This window comes from Musca autumnalis, unplaced genomic scaffold (genome assembly GCF_047663935.1).
Source record: "Musca autumnalis isolate F117 unplaced genomic scaffold, ASM4766393v1 scaffold_5, whole genome shotgun sequence".
Lineage (NCBI taxonomy): Eukaryota > Metazoa > Arthropoda > Insecta > Diptera > Muscidae > Musca > Musca autumnalis.
Genome location: NW_027412088.1, coordinates 70,851,756 through 70,874,670, shown reverse-complemented (window position 1 = coordinate 70,874,670; position 22,915 = coordinate 70,851,756). Strand labels below are relative to the sequence as shown.

The 22,915-nt window shown below is 34.7% G+C and overlaps 1 protein-coding gene across 4 annotated transcripts in view; it reads right to left on the bottom strand.

Annotated features, from left to right (window-relative positions):
• Positions 1-22,915, bottom strand: part of Gdap2 (ganglioside induced differentiation associated protein 2) — a 291,983-nt gene that overhangs the window by 20,255 nt on the left and 248,813 nt on the right. Inside the window, exon 1 of one of the 4 annotated variants that reach the window (XM_073956447.1) lies at positions 20,785-22,084. The exons of the other annotated variants lie outside the window; for them this stretch is intronic. Within the exon in view, the coding sequence (XP_073812548.1) occupies positions 20,785-20,900 (116 nt within the window). The 5' untranslated portion in view covers positions 20,901-22,084. Of the gene's footprint in view, positions 1-20,784; positions 22,085-22,915 lie in introns of those variants that run through there. 4 annotated transcript variants of the gene reach the window in all.

Sequence of the window (22,915 nt, the reverse complement as noted above, 5' to 3'; positions counted from 1 at the left end):
TTCACTAAAAGTTAAAATATCATCCTCGAAGGAAGTCATATCTTGTGTCTATGGAGATAAGAAGATGGATGATTAGATGATGCTGATAAAAATGAAGATGATTAAATATGATGAAATTTAAAGGAAAGGGACTGGCACGTGGATAACAACATTTTGCTGATAAATTACATCTGCAGTGTTTTGTTTGTGATGATAAAATCACTCACATGAATATTCGAGGGGAGGCATGGTAAGGCCAAGCTATTTAATCCTCTTCAGGGTTTAAAGAACTGCTGTTATGAAGAATAAGGTTTACCGACTTCACTATGCGTCTATATACAATCCAAAGATATATTTATGCTATGGCAACCTAGAGTGAGCATCTAGGAACGCTGCTATGGCCATGTTACAAACATTTATTTTTATTTATTTATTTAAAAATATTTATTATAATTATAAATTATAATAAAGAAAATTATAAAAGCAATAGCAATAAAAGCTATCGGAGGTCTTTATAATTTTTTAATTTTTCAGAGTAGATTTCACATCTTGAGGTACTCTTCTCCCCAAAAGTTTAAACATTTGCGCTTAAAATGCCCTAATAAATCCACAACAAAATTTTATAACCTAAATTGAAATCTTATTATATTTTTGCTTAAGTTAATTTAATTATCTCAAATACTCCAAAGATTAGCACATTTGCTCAATTTAGGTATTTAAAAGTTGTTCTAATATTATAAGGAGATGCCGGTACCAATCGCATAAAAACACTGCTAAGTTTTTATTTTTAACAGTTTAAGTTAACTTTTCTAAACCACTCACTGCCTTTGGTGTGAGTGTGTTAAAATTGTTAACAACAATTCATTCATATCATAGCTGGATTACAACCCGTCATTATTGAAAAAAAAAAACAAAATAATTCAGTTTGTATAATTATAAACAAGTTTGCCATTCGTCATCAGCACCATCATCCAGTTACTTTTGCCAATCAACACGTCACAAAACGTGGTCAATAATAAATTACCTGTGAAATTGAAATGTTTCGTCTTGTTTTGGGAAGCAAAATCATTTTCTTTGATACCCTACTCTTATTGTAGCAATCATATTAGTTTAATGTTCTTCTTAACAAATACTATTTTTAATTCCATAAGTAAGGATGGGATAAGCAAAACTGTAGAGTTGTAGCGAACTCCTCGAGTTCAAGTGAACATCGCGAGTTCAAGCAAACTCCAGAAGTTCATGTGATCTGAATTTGAATTCTACGTGTTTATATGAACACCAAGAGTTCATGTGAACTCAAGGAGTTCATTTGAATTCGACGTGTTTATATGAACACCATTTCGCGAGTATAAGTGAAATCCACGAGCTTTTCTGAACTCAAAAAGTCCATGTGAACTCAAAAAGTTTAGGTGAACTCTACAAGTTTAGGTGAAGTCTACAAGTTCAAGTACAGTACAAAAGATCAGAAGAATCTACGAGTGGTTGAGAACTCTATACGATCAATTGAAGACCCTGAGTTCAAGTGAACTCTATGAGTTCAAGTGAACTCTATGAGTTCAACTGAACTCTATGAGTTTAAGTGAACTCTATGTGTCCCAAAAGAACTCCACGAGTTCAAGAGAACACCACGAGTTCAAAAGAACTCCACGAGTTCATGTGAACTATACGAGTTCAAGTGAAATCTATGTGTTCAAGAGAACTCTATGAGTTCAACTGAACTATACGAGTTCAAGTGAACTCTATGAGTTCAAGTTAACTCTATGAGTTCAAGTGAACTATACGAGTTCTAGTGATCTCAATGAGTTTAAGTGAACTCTATGACTTCAAGTGAACTCTATGAGTTCAAGTGAACTTTATGAGTTGAAGCAGACTCCACGAGTTCAAGATAAGAGAGTTCAAGTGAACTCTATGAGTTCCAGTGAACTCCACGAGTTGAAGAACTCAACGAGTTCGAGTAAACTTCACAAGTTCAAGTGATCTCCACAAGCTCAAGTGAACCATGTAGAAGAGAACGGTACGAGTTCAAGTGAAGTCTACGAGTTCAAGCGAAGTCCACGAGTTTAAGTTCAAATGAACTCCACAAGTTCATGTGAACTCCAACAGTTCAAGTAAACTACACTTGATCAGAAGAAATCTTTGAGAACTCTATAAGATCAATTGAAACCCCGAGTTCAGGTGAACTGCACAAGTTCTGGTGAACTTCACGAGTACAAGTGAACGGCACGAAGTCAAGTGAGCGCCACTAACAGGGTGTTTTTGCAAAAATGCTTGCCTGTCACACGAACCATTCGTACTAAAACGCATACGTTCAAATTTTGGTTCTTGTAAAATTTTACGAACCATTCATTTTTATCTGAAAGCTTTCGTCTATTTCATAAAAGCTTTTATATTTCAGGGTTTCCATGCACTTATTTTGTGAATTTTGCATAGTCATCTGCACGTAAAATGTGTTACTTGATGGCAACCCCGATAAACAGATGAAAAACAAAAAATAAGAAAAAATGTAATCAAATTTGTCCAAAAATAATTGTGATAATATGAAGAAACGGATGTACATATACGCGTGTGCTCCTATGGAAATAAATAAAATTGCATTCCCTTCCAGTTTTCGTGTGTTTTGTGCCATTTATTACTCAAATTATTTAATTTTCATTCAAAACGATGGTTATTTTCCATTCGTTTATTTTTGACGTATACGTTCGTCTGATTTTGTTACGAAAACCAAAAAAATTACGAAAACAAAAAGCTTTCATTTGTTTGTCACACGAATACAAACGTCAACCGCTATGAAAACCGTTCATGAAATCGACGAACGAATGGCCAAAAACTTTTTACAAAAACACGCTGTAAGTCAAGAGATCGAAACCAATTCAAGGGAACTCCACGATTTCAAGAGAACTCTTAGAGTTTAAGTGAACTCTATTAGTTAAAAGGAACTCCACGAGTTCAGTTGGACTTCATTATTTCATTTGAACGGTACGATTTAAGTTGAATTCCGCGAGTTTAAGTGAACTCGACTAGTTCGAGTAAACTCCACAAGTTCCAGTGAACTCCACGTGTTCACTCGAACTCCACAAGTTCAAAGAACTTTACGAGTTCAAGTGAACTGTACGAGTTCAATTGAATTCTATGAGTTCAAGTGAAGTCCGCGAGTTCAATTGAAGCCGCGATTTTAAATGAACTCTACGAGTTCCTGTGAACTCCCCGAGTTCTTGTGAACTCCACCAGTTCTTTAAAATCTCTTTACGAATTAATAGAAACTATAAAAGTGCATGGGTATTCCAAAAATTTAAAGCAATTCCAAGAATTCAAAAGAACCCAAACAGTTCATAGAAATTCCAAGTGTTTATATGAACATAAAGATATCATAGAAATCCCAAGAGCTTACAGGAATCCCATGAGCTCTTCTTATGAACTCTATTAGTTCTTAAGAGCCCCACTAGATCCTTAGTTCTTGTTAACAACAAAGTTTTGGTAAACTTCACGAGCATTTATGAGATCTTGGATATCTTTTAACTTTCACAAGTTTAAAAAGATATGGCGAGTTCTTTTTGTAAATACGTTAAGTACTTCTGGACTTTTCAAATTTTTATGAACTAGCCGAATCAAGCAGTTTATTTAACAGTTTAAGTTAACTTTTCTAAACCACTCACTGCCTTTGGTGTGAGTGTGTTAAAATTGTTAACAACAATTCATTCATATCATAGCTGGATTACAACCCGTCATTATTGAAAAAAACAAAAAAAAAAACAAAATAATTCAGTTTGTATAATTATAAACAAGTTTGCCATTCGTCATCAGCACCATCATCCAGTTACTTTTGCCAATCAACACGTCACAAAACGTGGTCAATAATAAATTACCTGTGAAATTGAAATGTTTCGTCTTGTTTTGGGAAGCAAAATCATTTTCTTTGATACCCTACTCTTATTGTAGCAATCATATTAGTTTAATGTTCTTCTTAACAAATACTATTTTTAATTCCATAAGTAAGGATGGGATAAGCAAAACTGTAGAGTTGTAGCGAACTCCTCGAGTTCAAGTGAACATCGCGAGTTCAAGCAAACTCCAGAAGTTCATGTGATCTGAATTTGAATTCTACGTGTTTATATGAACACCAAGAGTTCATGTGAACTCAAGGAGTTCATTTGAATTCTACGTGTTTATATGAACACCATTTCGCGAGTATAAGTGAAATCCACGAGCTTTTCTGAACTCAAAAAGTCCATGTGAACTCAAAAAGTTTAGGTGAACTCAACAAGTTTAGGTGAAGTCTACAAGTTCAAGTACAGTACAAAAGATCAGAAGAATCTACGAGTGGTTGAGAACTCTATACGATCAATTGAAGACCCTGAGTTCAAGTGAACTCTATGAGTTCAAGTGAACTCTATGAGTTCAACTGAACTCTATGAGTTTAAGTGAACTCTATGTGTCCCAAAAGAACTCCACGAGTTCAAGAGAACACCACGAGTTCAAAAGAACTCCACGAGTTCATGTGAACTATACGAGTTCAAGTGAAATCTATGTGTTCAAGAGAACTCTATGAGTTCAACTGAACTATACGAGTTCAAGTGAACTCTATGAGTTCAAGTTAACTCTATGAGTTCAAGTGAACTATACGAGTTCTAGTGATCTCAATGAGTTTAAGTGAACTCTATGACTTCAAGTGAACTCTATGAGTTCAAGTGAACTTTATGAGTTGAAGCAGACTCCACGAGTTCAAGATAAGAGAGTTCAAGTGAATTCTATGAGTTCCAGTGAACTCCACGAGTTGAAGAACTCAACGAGTTCGAGTAAACTTCACAAGTTCAAGTGAACTCCACAAGCTCAAGTGAACCATGTAGAAGAGAACGGTACGAGTTCAAGTGAAGTCTACGAGTTCAAGCGAAGTCCACGAGTTTAAGTTCAAATGAACTCCACAAGTTCATGTGAACTCCAACAGTTCAAGTAAACTACACTTGATCAGAAGAAATCTTTGAGAACTCTATAAGATCAATTGAAACCCCGAGTTCAGGTGAACTGCACAAGTTCTGGTGAACTTCACGAGTACAAGTGAACGGCACGAAGTCAAGTGAGCGCCACTAACAGGGTGTTTTTGCAAAAATGCTTGCCTGTCACACGAACCATTCGTACTAAAACGCATACGTTCAAATTTTGGTTCTTGTAAAATTTTACGAACCATTCATTTTTATCTGAAAGCTTTCGTCTATTTCATAAAAGCTTTTATATTTCAGGGTTTCCATGCACTTATTTTGTGAATTTTGCATAGTCATCTGCACGTAAAATGTGTTACTTGATGGCAACCCCGATAAACAGATGAAAAACAAAAAATAAGAAAAAATGTAATCAAATTTGTCCAAAAATAATTGTGATAATATGAAGAAACGGATGTACATATACGCGTGTGCTCCTATGGAAATAAATAAAATTGCATTCCCTTCCAGTTTTCGTGTGTTTTGTGCCATTTATTACTCAAATTATTTAATTTTCATTCAAAACGATGGTTATTTTCCATTCGTTTATTTTTGACGTATACGTTCGTCTGATTTTGTTACGAAAACCAAAAAAATTACGAAAACAAAAAGCTTTCATTTGTTTGTCACACGAATACAAACGTCAACCGCTATGAAAACCGTTCATGAAATCGACGAACGAATGGCCAAAAACTTTTTACAAAAACACGCTGTAAGTCAAGAGAACGAAACCTATTCAAGGGAACTCCACGATTTCAAGAGAACTCTTAGAGTTTAAGTGAACTCTATTAGTTAAAAGGAACTCCACGAGTTCAGTTGGACTTCATTATTTCATTTGAACGGTACGATTTAAGTTGAATTCCGCGAGTTTAAGTGAACTCGACTAGTTCGAGTAAACTCCACAAGTTCCAGTGAACTCCACGTGTTCACTCGAACTCCACAAGTTCAAAGAACTTTACGAGTTCAAGTGAACTGTACGAGTTCAATTGAATTCTATGAGTTCAAGTGAAGTCCGCGAGTTCAATTGAAGCCGCGATTTTAAATGAACTCTACGAGTTCCTGTGAACTCCCCGAGTTCTTGTGAACTCCACCAGTTCTTTAAAACCTCTTTACGAATTAATAGAAACTATAAAAGTGCATGGGTATTCCAAAAATTTAAAGCAATTCCAAGAATTCAAAAGAACCCAAACAGTTCATAGAAATTCCAAGTGTTTATATGAACATAAAGATATCATAGAAATCCCAAGAGCTTACAGGAATCCCATGAGCTCTTCTTATGAACTCTATTAGTTCTTAAGAGCCCCACTAGATCCTTAGTTCTTGTTAACAACAAAGTTTTGGTAAACTTCACGAGCATTTATGAGATCTTGGATATCTTTTAACTTTCACAAGTTTAAAAAGATATGGCGAGTTCTTTTTGTAAATACGTTAAGTACTTCTGGACTTTTCAAATTTTTATGAACTAGCCGAATCAAGCAGTTTGGATTCTTAGGAAGACAATTAGTTGTTATAAATTCTTTGAAATCCTAGACACTTCTGGTGTTCAAACCGGATCTTTTAATTCCGTAGAGAGGAATTATGTATGTATATGGGCCCTTAGGAGATCCACGTGATAAGGCACAGCAACTCCATGGGTTCTTAGGAACCCAATCAATTCCCAGTAAAAGTATGAGTTATAAGGAATTTCGAGAATTCCTAGGTACTATATGTGTTCTTAAGACTTAAATGAGTTAATTTCAATTAAATTGTTACTGAGTTCTTAGGGACACTATGATTTCCAAGAAACTAACTGAGTGCGTTAGAACTCTAAAGAAATGAAGAGACTTTTGAACTGAACGAGTTCCATGGAACTGCATGAGTTCTCAGGATCTCCTTTATTGACATTTAGGAGTTCTTATAAACTCCCATTAGTTTAATTTTTTGGTCTTTAGTTTCTGTGTTCTAAGGAACTCCATGGGATTTTAGGAGCCCAATAAATTCTAAGTAAATGGAAGAGTTATAAGGAATTTCGAGAATTCCTAGGAACTGTATCAGTTTTTAAGAATTTAACGAGTTCTTTGAATAAATTCATTGACTTCTTATGGACTCTATGATTTTCAAGAAACTTAATTAGTTCCTAGGAATTCCATGAGTTGTTCGGAACTAATTGAGTTCGTTAGAACTCTTGAGAAGCGAAGTCACTTATGAACTGAACGAATTCTTGAAACTCATTTATTGACATTTAGGAGTTCTTATGAACTCCCATTAGTCGAGTTCTTTGGATTTTCATGAATTGATTACAACTCTGCAAGTTTTTAGGAACTGAATAAATTCGTTTGAAAACAATTTCTTTCCTGATGATTACAATGACTTTTTATGGTATAAATGACTTCATTTGAATTTGTTGGGTTCATAAAAAGTTCTCGATAACTTAGGAACTTCCAAAAATAAACTAAACATCATCTGCGGAATACCAAGGGACCCTATGGTATTACGAGTTCAAGAAAGTGTTTAAGTAGTTCTTATGGATACTTAGGAAATTAGTGAATTATTGGGAACGATTTTAGTCCTTAGGAATTAGATTAGTTCTTGTGAACTCCTTGAACTAAATGAATGAACTAAGCGATTTCCTGTGATCTCTATAAGTTCCTTTAAAGTGCAAGGGTCCTCTATAAGTTCCTATGAAGTGCAAGGGTCCCAAAGTACTCTGTGGCTCAAGGGCTTTAAGTTGATAGTCTCATAATTCTGTTTAAATAAATTTAGTCTACCATAATGCTAACCTAACATCGTCTTTTCGGTTTTCTTTTATCCCCTAGCATTTCACTAAATTGTGATTAACGATTCTTTCTTTATGTAGTGAAGCTTTAACAGCTTGAATGCTCCAATTGCTGCTAGCAGTTTTATAAATGACATCTGCAGTTCATTAGCCTCATTATTCCGCAGCCAGCCGTCAGTCAGTAAGTATTTATTTAAGCGACTCGAAGAAATAAATGACATTTTAATGATTACTATTATAAATTACTGGCTGTAGATTGTCTGAGGTATGACTACGAATAAAAGAAGTCATAACAACTGGACTCTTATTATCTTTCATGGCATATCCAATTCATTTAATCCAAAAACCAAATGAAAGGGCATGGCTCAAATAAAGACTGCAGAGACTAAAGATTAAATTGCAATTCGCAGCGAAAATTGTATTACAAAAAAAAAAAAAAAACATAATAATAATAATAGTAATAACTATAATATATAATTTCTCAATTATCTGCTAGCTACTTTTTACAACAATGTAGGTTTAAAGAGGATTTACAATTATTATTGAATGAATCAATTGTATGAACATTGTGAATTTAGTCATGCCAATCAAATCACAAATAAACAACTATAATTTATAGATTCATTTACTTTATGGCCAGCAAAAAGCTAACACCAAATGGGGTTAGTGGAGAATTAAGATTTCCCAAATACCTTTTACTAATACCATTACTTTCTCGCAGCACAGGGCTGGGAGGCAACAAACAGTTTACGATGAGGATGATGATGACATTGAATTCAATGTTATCTCATCAAAATAATTTACAACGGTTCGTGACATATCATTGTAAAATTTAATTAATTAAAGAAGGCAAAATAATAATCGTATCAGAAAATTTGATGAAAACTATTAAAAAGCAAAAAACAATTCTGAACGTCATCAGTTTCAGGATATGTTTCTTTTTTGTTCAAAAGAAAACTAGAAGCAAAAGAAATCAGAGCAAAACTTAACGAATGAACTAAATAAAGCAACGAGGCCAATATGAATACAAGCAGCAATCATGTAACGTTGATAGTTTATAATTTGCTTGTTTCATGACGTCATTGTTCTTACACTCAAAATAGACCAATAGCGTTACCATCAATCAGCCATGGAATAATACCTTGAATGACATGATTTAAAGTATGTAGTAGGTATGTATGTAGTAGCAAATATTTCATTGGTTAAATTTTTCCTTGATGTTACCCTATTAAATTATCCTATCTTAATCGAAGCCACGTGGAGAATAGAAATAACTGGGGAGATTGAGCGAAGGTGAGTAAAGACCATTATTTTAAACTAAGCACGTGATTTCAAGAGGGATTAGGGTTATACCAATATCTGGTAATTTGATATTTTAATGCAAAATTTGGCATCTGATCAATTTCATTACTGCTTTGCTCAATTTCGGTAGAATTTTTTGAGTTAATGTTTCTAAAGAAATATTTTAATAAGAAATTCACTAAAACTTATGAAACACGAATTTCCAATTATTTCAACTTCAGGCTTCTTACGAATTCACTAAATAAATCAATGGAACTAGTTCAATTTAATCATTCAGTTCAATTCATTAAAAGGACAAATAATGATAATTATTTCATCAACCGGAACTAATAAGAGTGATTTTCACTATGAACAGGAGGTACGATAAATAAAGTAGGTTAGGTTAGGTTAAAGGACGCGCAGCTGTCGTGTTAGACAGCCACTCCACTCGGAGACCTTATGGTCCATGGTGTTCATTCTATAGTGTGGGTTGGAGAAAAGAAAAGAAATAAATTGCATAGAAAGAATCGAGTTAAGAAGAAAGAAATAAGAATAATTGAGAATAATTAAGTAAGTGTTATGGATTGAAAGACAATTGAGAAATTATTATAGAAAGGAGAGCGAGTAAGGAGGTTTTGCCATATTAAGGTACTGCGATTCGTTCATGTTTAAGCCACTTCAGACCCTTGGCGAGATGAAGAAGTGTTGTCGGCTCGGCTTGGCAGAATGTTGTCAGAGATGAAATTGTATGTTCACCCATTGTTTGGATTCTCCTTTCTTGGAACTGAAAAAGTTCCCAGGAACTTTTTTAGTTCCTTGAAATTCGAAACGAGTTCATAGGAATCAAACCATTTACTAGGAATTTAACGAGTTTCTAGGGGGACTAAATGTGTTTCTAGGGACTAAATTAGTTTCTAGGGAGTAAACGAGTTCCCTGAGACCAAATGAGTTCCTTGGATCTAAACAAGTTCCCAGGAACTACACTAGTTCTTTGAAATTCGAAACGAGTTCATAGGAATCAAACCATTTACTAGGAACTTAAATTGTTTCTAGAGACTAAATGAGTTTCTAGGGACTTATCGAGTTCCTAGGAGCCAAAGAAGTTCCTATGGACTAAATGAGTTTCTTGGAACTAAACAAGTTCCCAGGAACAACACTAGTTCTTTGAAATTCGAAACGAGTTCATAGGAATCAAACCATTTACTAGGAACTTAAATTGTTTCTAGAGACTAAATGAGATTCTAGGGACTTAACGAGTTCCTAGGAGCTAAAGAAGTTCCTATGGACTAAATGAGTTTCTTGGAACTAAATAAGTTCCCAGGAATAACACTAGGCTTTGTAGTTCGAAACGAGTTCATAGGTATCAAACCATTTACTACGAACTAAACGTGTTTCTAAGGACTAAATGAGTTTCTAGAGAGCTCAAGAAGTTCCTATGGACTAAATGAGTTTCTAGGAACTAAACAAGTTCCCAGGAACAACACTAAATCTTTGAAATTCGAAACGAGTTCATAGGAATCAAACCATTTACTAGGAATTCAACGAGTTTCTAGGGACTAAATGTGTTTCTAGGGACTAAGAGAGTTCTAGGGACTAAATGAGTCCATTGGCAGTAAACAAGATCCCAGGAACAACTCGAGTTCATAGGAATCAAATTATTTACTAAGAACTAAACGAGTTTCTAGGGACTAAATGAGTTCCTTGGAACTAAACAAATACACAGGAACTACACCAGTTTTAGTTCATAGTAGTTAGTACACTAGTTCATAGTAATTAAACCAATTATTAGGAAATAAACGAGTTTCTAGAGACTAAAGGAGTTCATATGGACAAAACGAGTTCCTGAGAACTAAACGAGATCATAGGAACAAAACAAGTTCCTGTTAACTACACTAGTTCAGTTTAGATACCTTACGAAATTTACTGCGTTCATAAGTTCTCACTCTAGTGAAGCAATGTGTTCTTAAGACCTGAACAAGTTCTCTGGAACCACACGACATTATAGGAACCCTGCCAGAACTAAACGAGTTTAGAGTTTTTTTCCAATGAATTCCTTGAAACTGCCGAGTGTAAACCTATAGGACAATTTTGTCACCTATTTTTTGGAGAGTTTATGTATGCGATCCATGAATACTTTGCAACTGCCGAACTGGAATAAGTGCAAACTTATGAGAAAATTTTGACACCTAACCGATCCGCCATTGCATTGAATTGACCGAATTTGGTAGTTATCTATCATATTTATGTAACGTAAACATAACTTTACATCCCTAATAGCATAAAGTAACATATCCTGTATAGATAAGAACTTAAAACGTGCCAAAGCATATAAATAATGCACCTTTTAGTGAAGGAATTTAGCTTTGGGGCTGGTTGCTAAATATCTTAATGAAAATCAATAACAATCGAATTATTTTGGCCAAGAAGGCGTGCTCTATTAAAACAATTACACCCAAGCTTATGTTACGTTAAGAAATATATTATTCACCCCCCGACACACTACATAGATATACTTTTATCACATTGTGAGATGACCCTCTTATAGCTAAATATATCTAAGCTAAAAAAGCGTAGGTTGAAAAGGTGTCATGGTGTCTATGGCATTCACCAAATATTTTGTTTTATTTACTTGAGGGTGTTTTGAGAAATGGAATAAAACGGAGGAAAAAAAAAACAATAATAAAACCACAACATGACATGCCCTCCTGGGTTATTACCGAGACATGTGTCTCTATGTTTTTTTTTATTTTTATTTTTATTTTTTATAGTTAAACACGAATTGAATGTTTGAGTCTCTACATGATTTTGATGACTGCTATGAAGATGTTGATGAGTCAGGGGTAGTTTTACTACTCTTACTACAAATTCAAAACAAGTGTACCACAAAAACAGAGAGCGTAAAGTAACAATAACAACAACAGTGTTGTCAATTTGTTGTTTGATTTGAGAAGAAAAGCTAATTCGATTTTGGGAAAAACTAACTCTGCACCTGCTATGAGAGGAGACAACATTAATTTAATTGAGCAAAGTGAATAATTTATCTAAATGAATATAGCTCTCATAGTTCATTTTAGAGAATCATTCCTTTGAACTGGTTCCATTCGGAAATGCACAAGCAAATGTCTGATAGGAACCAGTTCAAAGGAATGATTCTCTAAAATAAACTATGAGAGCGATCTTCATTTAGTTAAGTTATTCACCAATTCATTCAATCTAGTAAAATAACAATAGCGAAGCTGCAACATTCTTCACGTAGTTTATATTTTCCTTCTATGGCAAAGTCAAAATTTCTTTTATCACATTATGATAGCTTGATCTACCTCCTTCCTCTGTTAGTTTTGCTAAACAATAATTATTTGCGCACTTACGAATTTCACTTTATGTTTTTATAATATCTGCATAATTTAGATTAAAATCCATACCGCTTATATTTGGGGTAATGATATAATTTATATTTTTAGTTGAAGCAGTAAAACCATATCCTAAGTTATGGTAGAAATTATATGCGTACCTTTTAAGATAAGATCTGCGGCTAGTAAATCTTTGGGAGAATAAAACGTAATATAGATATTTCAACATAAAGTCGCGTGGATAAAATGATAACAAGATACTACGTCGAAATTATTTGGCAATCGTGGTGTGAATTGATAAGACCGTCAATGGCTTCAAAAATCTCCTTAAGTGATTAATTTTAATTTTTCCTGTAGGGGTAATAGGGTTATCAAACAATGTGTACCTTTTGAAGAAATTATTCTTTGATATTTGACAAGTAAGAGGAGGGCAAATATTTAGACAAAAAACATAGTTTTTATCAGATTTTGTTGCTGATCTGACGTGTTGAGCCAGAACTGTCTGAGGGTAACCGACATGTCTCTTAAACATTGGATCATCCGCATGCTTAGGCTGAGCAGGTGGCCTTCAACACAGAGAAATCTCCATGGATTGCGGTAGTTCCATGAACGATTAACTTCGATGGGTAAGAAAAACAAGAGGAATAAAGTTACGATGCAGGGCCTAAATAATTCAGTATCAGTGGCAAGCATTGTTGAAACCACAAGTCTTGTGTCGTTGAGATCAGATACCTACAACTGTACCTGTTACAAGTGCATCAAGTTTAATTGGAAAAAAGATGAAGACACTGCAATTTCTAAGGAAGTTGATTTAGCCAGGACTAGCGAAAACCGGTCTACGGCTGGCAGGACCGCAGGTATGGGCGTGGACGACCCACCTGGGACTCTTAATAAAGTCTAGAGAAACGAAGTAGGGAACTATTCGACCAGCTGGAAAGGCTTGTTTCGGACGAGCAGAATCGGGACATACCCCCGGAAGGTTATGTTCCACAATCTGAGCTTATCATATGATGAGCTGAACACCACGGTGATCCCGGTCAAGTCTACAAGGGAGGATGAGGGTGGCAATAACGAAGAGAGTTGGGACCTTGACACTCAATCGGCAACAAGTCCGATTCCGACTGGTCCTATGTAGGCACATGCCGATAAGAGGCCAACAACTGTCAATGACTCTAAGGACGGACCTGTCAGAGAAGCTACGAAGCACTGTAAATGTGCGGTTAGAATTGTGTTTCCAGCATGGTGAACAAAGAAATCTTGCGGAAAATGCTGGAGCACCAAAATCAAGATCACCACTCATCGGACTGGACTATCAACAGTCTAACCCCTGGTGGCTAGAGTGGCTGTGGTCTTCCTAGGGGATGGATATCTTAGAGAGCGTGAGAGAAAACTGAACTTCGGTTTAGGATGGATTCGGTTTCGCCTGAATACACCCCGCGAATATCAGTAACAGTAGGGAAGTGGCAAACGCGGCACATATTGCAGATCAATCTGAATCACTACAAACCTGCTGCCGTCGAACTATTCTTGTACCTCAAAAACTCCGAAGTAGACATTGACTTAGTCCAGGCGCCATATATCTATAAGAATATGGTCTCTGATCTAAACAATGCCAATTTCGACGTCTTTACTTCGCCCGAAGGAAACAAGATGAGGACTTGTATAGTAGGTAGGAAGAGCTTAAATCTAATCTTTCAATCTAATTACAGTAATGGTGACATGTGGACGATTGAACTGGATCATAGTACGAGCAAGTTCACACTTCTAACCTCAATCTACATGCCTTTGATGACCCTTTAAACCTGGATGTGTGTCTGCAGGACGAGATGATGGACGCTGCCTATATTGAGAGGAACATGGAAAATTCAAACTATACGATGGGCACTTTTCTTGATATAGAAGGAGTATTCAATAATGTAAAACTTGAATCGATTAACTTTTCACTTGGAAATGTCAGCACACCGGAAACCCTGGCATATTAGATAAATAAAATGCTAGAAAGCAGAATTATCAATTCCACTATTGGGGAGACGACAATTAGAAAAACAGTAACTGTAGGGATCCCTCAGGTTGGGGTGCTTTCACCGTTGCTGTGGCTACTTGTGATCAATAATATACTAACGGAATTGGATATTAAAGTTATGGCCTATGCAGATGACGTAGTGATACTGATTTCTGGAAAATTACTGTCCACAATTTCTGAACTTATGAAAGGAGCCTTATCAACGCTGTCTCGTTGGGTCAAATCAAACGGCATTGGAGTTTATTCAACAAAGACAGAATTGGTAGCGTTCACTAGAAAACGTTAACTCGACGGTTTTGTGTTACCAGTACTACTACTACCAAGGTACAATTCTGCGATGGAAAAAGAACGTTGGGGCGCGAACGAAGAGAATATTGATCGCACTCTATTTGTGCAAGAATTCTATCGGGAAAAGCTGTGGACTGAACCTATTGAGTATATGCTATATGTATAACACTGTGGTGAGGCCCATTCTATCCCATGAATGGTGCTGGTGGTGGCACTGTCTACTTTTGATATCGACATTCAGCAAAATAGACAAGGTGCAAAGTGCAGCCTCGACTCTAATAACGGTAGCCATTAGAAGCACTCCACAAGCAGCTTTGAATGCAAAGCTGAACCTTCAGGTAGCACATAGTACTCTAAGGCTACATGAACTGAATCTTTGGCCCAGCAGTACCTATGGTCATGGATGTATTCTAAAGGAAATCGGAGCAGACCTTAAAGTCGACCATAGTGGTAAACTCAACGACAATATATCACCAGTCTGGAGATTTGAAGATGTAGATGTCGTTTTCTCAAGTAGAGACGACTGGAATTGTAGTAACCCTCCTCTGGACGGTTTGGCTTTCTATACAGACGGTCCCAAAATGGGGCACCGGAGCTGGGGCATACTGTGAAAGGCTAGGTCTTGAATACTCATACAAGTTATTAACGACTGTAGTATATTCCAAGCCGAAATCTTAACGATCAGAAAAACTGCAGACTTGATAAAAAACCTGGTTGTGAGTATTTTCACATTTCTCAACAAAGATTCTTTAATAGACTTCTTAATAGCAGATGAAGCTACTATTTCCTTTAAACTTGATGATTATTGGTTATACTAAAAACTCGCTGCTTAGTAACTTCAAATCGACATCTACCAATACGCTAGCTCATAGCTAGCCTTGTGTTTCTCCGAGTCAACGCTATGTTCCTTTCAAATTGAATAATCTGCGTTCAGGAAGTAGGGACTTTTTCCGGAAAAAATTGTACCGTTGTAATGAGACCGGAACAACAATATTCTGTTCAAAAATTTTCAAATAGATCCGAGACGAGTCCTCAAGCTGCACTTTTCCCAAATTTTATGTGGGAGGTACCTTAAGGACCGGGCCGATATAGTCCATATTCCAGCCTGTTACATGAATGGATGAAGTAATACGATGCTCGATGGGGCCAATGGCAGGTTTTTGAGGCAAAAAGTCATTTTTTCAAGTCAGCGATTGAAATCAAATAATAACGGAATTATATTCTTAACAATTTCAAACCTCCAAAACCAAAAAATTACAATCTGGCAACGACCCACGGCGACATGTAAAGCTGTCAAAGATGTCATAATTATGATTCCGTTTATTTCTGACATTCAGTCGTAATTAAACAATTTAAGTATTTTGGCGCCAAAACCTGATCTGTTGATATTATATATTTTTTAAAAATGGAAAATACGGGTAATGGTATGTAAATTAAGATTATTATTAAAAGTGTAAATGTAATATTAGATGTGGTTAATAATTTGTTGTGTCAGTAAGTGATGGTTTTTGATGTAGTCTGTGGTATCGTCCATGTGTTCTTTGGAGTATAACTTTCGACTCGTAAAAATATGTATCTGGTGAAAGGTGACAATGTCCGCTAACAGATTTTGAGAAGAATTTTTGCGTATACTTGCGAATAAAAAAATTATCAACTTCCAGATTTCGTAAAACTTAAAAACTTTGATATTTTTAATTTTTGGTTGGAAAATCAGCGAAAACCTAAACTCCTTATAGAATGGATTTCTGCAAAATTTAATCGAGGTGTCAAAGACAACTTCATGACGGAAGTTAAAAAGCAAATTTATAATATTTGTGCACGACTTAACCAAAAATGGATAAAAAATTGGAGGTCAAAAAGTCGTGTATTACAATTTGAAAGATTATGGTTAGCTAGCGACACAGTATTTACGCTAGAACAAGGTAATGATAAAAAGAAGAGAGGGCGCCCTAATGTGGATTATAGTGAAAGAGGAAAACTTGCTTCGGAAGTCTGCTATGAACACGGCAACAATACCAAACCCTTGATTCATGCCGCCTCTGTTTCGGCCAATTTGTCAAGAAAAATATTTAAACTATGTTCTCAAGGAAGTTCGGTATCAACCAACTAAATTGAGAAAACAATTAACTTCGACAGAGAACATTTATGAACGATATATCCAAATCTGACCCGATTTCAATATGATGTCTCAATAATGTTTTCTAGACCAAATTCCGTCATACACTTTAAATTTCATCACAATTGGACATATATAGCGTGATTGCTGCACGAAATACCTAAAATCCGGTGAAAATATATATGGGAGCTATATCCAAATCTGAACCGATTTCGATATAATTTGACATACTTTTTTTCTAGACGTAATTTCGTCACACATTTTAAATTTCATCGAAATTGGACAGAATTTACGTGTTTGTTGCACCAAATACCTAAAATCGGGTGAAAATATATATGGGACCTATATCCAAATCTGAACCGATTTCAATATAATTTAGCAAAAATATTTCTAGACCAAATCCTGTCACACGTTTCAAATTTCTTTGAAATTGGACATATATAGCGTGATTGCTGCACGAAATACCTAAAATCGGGTGAAAATATATATGGGAGCTATATCCAAATCTGAACCGATTTCGATATAATTTGACATACTTTTTTTCTAGACGTAATTTCGTCACACATTTTAAATTTCATCGAAATTGGACAGAATTTACGTGTTTGTTGCACCAAATACCTAAAATCGGGTGAAAATATATATGGGACCTATATCCAAATCTGAACCGATTTCAATATAATTTAGCAAAAATATTTCTAGACCAAATCCTGTCACACGTTTCAAATTTCTTTGAAATTGGACAGAAATTGCGTGTTTGTTGCACGAAATACCTCAAATCGGGCGAAAAAATATAAGGGAGCTATATCCAAATCTGAACCGATTTCAAAATAACTTGGCAAACTTATTTCCAGTCCGAATTCCGCAACATATTACAAATATCATCATAATTGGACAGAATTTTCGTGTTTGGTCCATCAATTACTCGAAATCGGGCGAACATATATATGAGAGCTATATCTATATATGAACCGATATCAACCAAATTTGGCCGATTAGCTTCTAGGCCGATTATAAACATCTGCACGAAATTTTGAAGGTCTAGCTTGCCCCTGTGATTTTTTGCCTCAAAAGCATATCATCGGCCCCATCGTGCGATGTGCAAAGATTGAACCAATCTGAAACTCCCGCGGAGAATTATCTTGCGGATTTACCATTTTATTTGGGTTTCTTTGAGTTTTTAGACCATTATCTTAGAAAGTATGGATTTGCCTTCAAAAAAGATTGCAAGGGCAACCTGCTGAAAATTCTTCAAAACTATCCGAAGTACAAAATTTGGTTCGAATCGGTTGATCCGTTCGAGAGTTATCGTGCTCACCAGCCAGCCAGACAGACAAACGGACGGACATGACTAAATCGAATGGTTGAAACGAATTTCTTCCAAACATACTTGATGAGGCACATTTTTGGTCGTATCAAAGTGTATATACCCTTGTTAGCCTGAAGGCTGAGGGTATAAAAACAACATATAAAAAAGATGTTTTTTCTATTTGGACCAATATTACAGAAGTTATGAGTATGTATTTCTTTGCCTACAGTTTTTACGGAATTCGTATTTTTTAAGGCTCGATATATCTGGAACGATTAGAAAAAAAATCTGAAAATATACTGAAATGTTTTGCTGATGAGCAGCAGCAGCGCAGCAAAAAATAAAGGAAATCAAAAAACCACTTTTTGCAAAAGTGTCTAATACACTCAGAATTCATCAAACATAAATTTCAAAGCTTTGAGCTGATTGCAAGCCTTTCAGATATTGAGTCTTTTTATACCCGTATATAATTTCTTGCGTTTTACCTTTATCTCCATTCGTTTAAAAGGTATTATTCCAATATTAATGTTGCTAACAAACGATTTCTACAAAAATGTATGATTACCGTTTAAGGATAACCTGTGCCCTCTGACAGATTTTTATTTCCATAGTAATAGTACTTTGTATGATGGTGGCCAACGTCAGATTTTCGCCTACCTCCTATTTTTTCATTTGATCCAAAAAACTTCCAATCGATGAAAAAATTTTCCAAGTTCATTGTTGTAGCTAAAAAACGTATCCTTCAAAAAATTGTGAAAATAGGATCGGATGTTGTTATAGCTCCAATATGCATATTGGCCAATTATAGGTAATTTGGGAACTCTATAATACCTAATATTAAAATCCGAGCCCATTTTCACAAATTTTTATGGGATTCGTTTTAGCCACAAAAACGAACTGGTAATTTTTTTTTTTCATCTATTGGAAAATAATTCTGGGTTATCGGTTATATATAAGGTTTTTAGATCAAATGGAAAAAATAAGAGGTAGGAGTTTAAAAAATATGTTTTTGTCTTTTTTGTACCGCCCTAGAGTGCATCTCCAATGACAATATTACTGAACTAACCCCCATTATTATAAGTCTTCTTTTGTTATGGTTTGGATTTACCGAACAGATTTATAGCTTTCCGGTTAACATAAAGTTAAATGTGATGATTGAATTTCAAGGGGGAGCTTCTTGGCAATAACTTTCAATGGAAAAATTATATTTTTAATGCCTCTAAATTGGTTTATTTTGCGTTTTCAAATCCATCAGATAGTAAAAGAACACATATAATGATAGGCCCTAAGTCTCATTAAAACTACTTTTGTTCTAAAATAAATTTTATTCTACAGAATGCTCATGCCAAAGAGTAGCGGTATAGGTAAAAACATACTTAATCAGTCGGCAATTAATATTTTACTTGTTTTATTTTTCTCATTTATCAAATAAACGCTTCAATGACCACACTATTTTCCAATTCCTTATAAGCAAAAGTAGATCATACGGCACGAGTTATGTATTAATATGTTTATACATACGTTCATACATATGTACATTAGGGATATAACTTTTTGTACTTTTTTGCAAATATCAAAAATACCACCACATAGCCGTGTAGAGCATGAAAAACTATTATGAAAAAAGGTGTAATTTTTTCTCTATCGCGAAAAAAGTTTCCGCACCAAATGCATTGAAGTTCAGTAATGCATTTTTTAATTTTAGCTGTTACGACAACATATTTGCTTTTAATTAAAATTTTTATTTTTTTGTAATCTACTTTAAAATCATTATCAAAGCTTTCTGGACCAATTTGTTCTCAAATCGCGCTATTTCGGAGCATTTTATGAATTTTTGACACTATTGCAGTTTTTGCTTTTTCTTTATAAACTCGTGAATTTTATGTTTATATTTATTGTACCTATCGGACAAGAGAATATGGTGTCATTTGCAACAAATTCGCGAAAGTTACAGACAGTTTTTAATGACTTTGCCTGTGAGAATTGTATTTTTGTCTATGAATATTTATTCAAACAAAGCAAATTTAAAATTATAAGTAGAAAAAATATCAAAAGGGTTTTAGTAATTACAGTCGGCGCGGAAACTTTTTTCACCGAATCGATCTTAGAAACGCGTTTTCATTATTAGGACAAAATTCCCCACGTGGTACTGGTGTTGTATTTTTGTAAAAAACATATACGATTCTCACAGGCAAAGTCAACAAAAACAGCCTGTAACTTTCGCGACTTCGTTGCAAATGACCCCATATTCTTTTGTCCGGTAGGTACAAAAAATATAAACATAAAATTCACGAGTTTAGAAAGAAAATGCAAAAACTGCAATGGTGCCAAAAATTCATAAAATGCTCCGAAATGGCGCGATTTGAGAACAAATTGGTCCAGAACGCTTTGATAATGATTTTAAATTAGATTACAAAAAAATAAAAATTTTAATTAAAAGCAAATATGTTGCCATAACAGCTAAAATTAAAAAATGCATTACTGAACTTCCATGCATTTGGTGCGGAAACTTTTTTCGCGATAGAGCAAAATTGACGCCGTATTTCATAATAGTTTTCCATGCTCTACACAGCTATGTGGTGGTATTTTTTTGGTTATAGCCCTAATGTACATATACAAATAAAATATCTATATTTTTGTAAGTATGTCGATTTGAAAAAAAAACAACAAAAACAGACATACACATAAGTTGTAACACACTTCCAAAACTGACCTTTCTTCTGGCGTCTCTATTGGTTCCTCGGGCATAATTTCACCACCTATCGTTGTTGGATCCTGTGAGGGTATTGTACCCAATTCTATGGAAGTCATACCTTCAACCATTGTCATAATCTTCGGTTCACTTTTGTTGGGGGGTTCGGACAATTTTACCACCAGAGTGACGGTAATGATTACAGTTGTTGTTGTAGACTTTGCGGTGGATTTAAAGGATATTTAGTTGTTGTTGGTTTTGTTGTGTTTTTTTATTCTTGATTGCGTTGTCGCTTTGTGCGGTTGTTTCAAAGGAATTTATTTGTAAGGGGTGGGGGTTGCACGGGTGCTTCTTCTTTAGTGAAGCAATGTGTACAGATAAATGTTGTGTGTGTGGAGGGACACGATTTGGTGGGTATTTTCTTTGCCAGTTTCCGTATTGATTTTCTTCAAGTTCCTTTGTTTAGGAGGATATGCTTAGGTAATTATTGGATTTCGGTTGTTTTTCAAAATTAAGTTATTTGCCTTTAATTTTTAAGTACAATTTTTGTTTTGAGATTTGGTTTTAGTTAATATTTTTTACACTTTTATTTTATAATTACGTCAAAACGTGAATTATATATATATATTTTTTAGTTATATGTACATATACAAGTATGTACAATGTGGAACCGTATTATTTTCGTATCGCTTGGATTTCGAAATGGATTTCGTTTTTTTTTTGTTTCTTTGGTTGCGGCGTCGTTCGTTGGGTGTTTGTGTTTTGTTGCTTTTTCAAAACTCAACTGAACTGTAATACTTTTTATGAAATTTTATTTATTGCAGCCAAATATTGATTCGAAACTGAATTAATTTGCGGTTTTTATTTTATATTTATTTATTTTTTTGCTTTTGTTTTACTATTACAACCGCTGCTAAATTATCTTTCTCTGTGTACCTATACTCGGTGTAATACTCTTTTCTTTTGATTGTTTTCTTTGTTTCTTTTATTATTATTTTCAATTTTGTTTTCTTTCTTCCTTCTTGTTGCTCTTTCTTGTGAAATTTGATTTGGTATCGACTGCGGCGGCGGTATTTATTTCTTTCGGTCTTCGTTCGAATATCTTAAAAAAGCAACCGTTGTCAGACGTAGCGTTTCATCAACTGAATCCAGAGTAGCATCTGTTCACCCTAAGAAACTTATGAAAATGCGTTGTGCTTTGTTGTGTTCGCGCACTCTTTGCCATTGCTGCTCTCCATCATCATACTCATCAAAGATACATTTTTTTTATTTTTGCTGTTGGGGAGCCATGCCATGCTCAGTGAATAAAGAAATTGTTTAACTTAACGTTGCCATTTTGGGAGGGTAAAAAAATTAAATGGTCGAAAAATATGAGAAGTCAATTTATTGGTCGGAGGTAGATAACATGGTCCTTGTTGGAATTTTGCAGAATAATTTTGAAAATCACTACACCTTTTTCAGATGTAATTCGAAACATTTTAGTTGTAATTCGTAACATTTCATTTGTAATTCGAGAATTCTATTTGTAGTTCGTAACATTCCATTTGAAATTCGAATTATTCCATTTGTAATTGTTCCATTTGTAATTCGAATTATGCCATTTGTAATTCGAATTATTTTATTTGTAATTCGAATTATTCCATTTGTAATTCGAATTATTCCACTTGTAATTCGAATTATTTTATTTGTAATTCGAATTATTCCATTTGTAATTCGAATTATTTTATTTGAAATTACAAATGGAATAATTCGAATTAAAAATGGAATATTTCGAATTACAAATGGAATAATTCGAATTACATATGGAGTAATTCGAATTACAAATGGAATTCTCGAATTACAAATGAAATGTTACGAATTACAAATAGATCTCGAATTACAATTAAAATAATTCGAATTACATCTGAAAAAGGTGTATGTGTTACAGTGGTTAAGATGCCACCCACAAGGTCGTGAGTTCAATTATTTTTTATGTTCTAAAAATATTGTCCGGCGCTTTAGTAGGACTCGCGGCATACCCTTTCTAGATTTACTTGCAGACTTACAATCTTGGACATTTCTTAAGAATATATGTATTTTCTAGCACTTTCAAACATTTTTTGTTGGAATGCTGTATATCTCCAACGAAGAATACATTCGAAATATCAGCCAT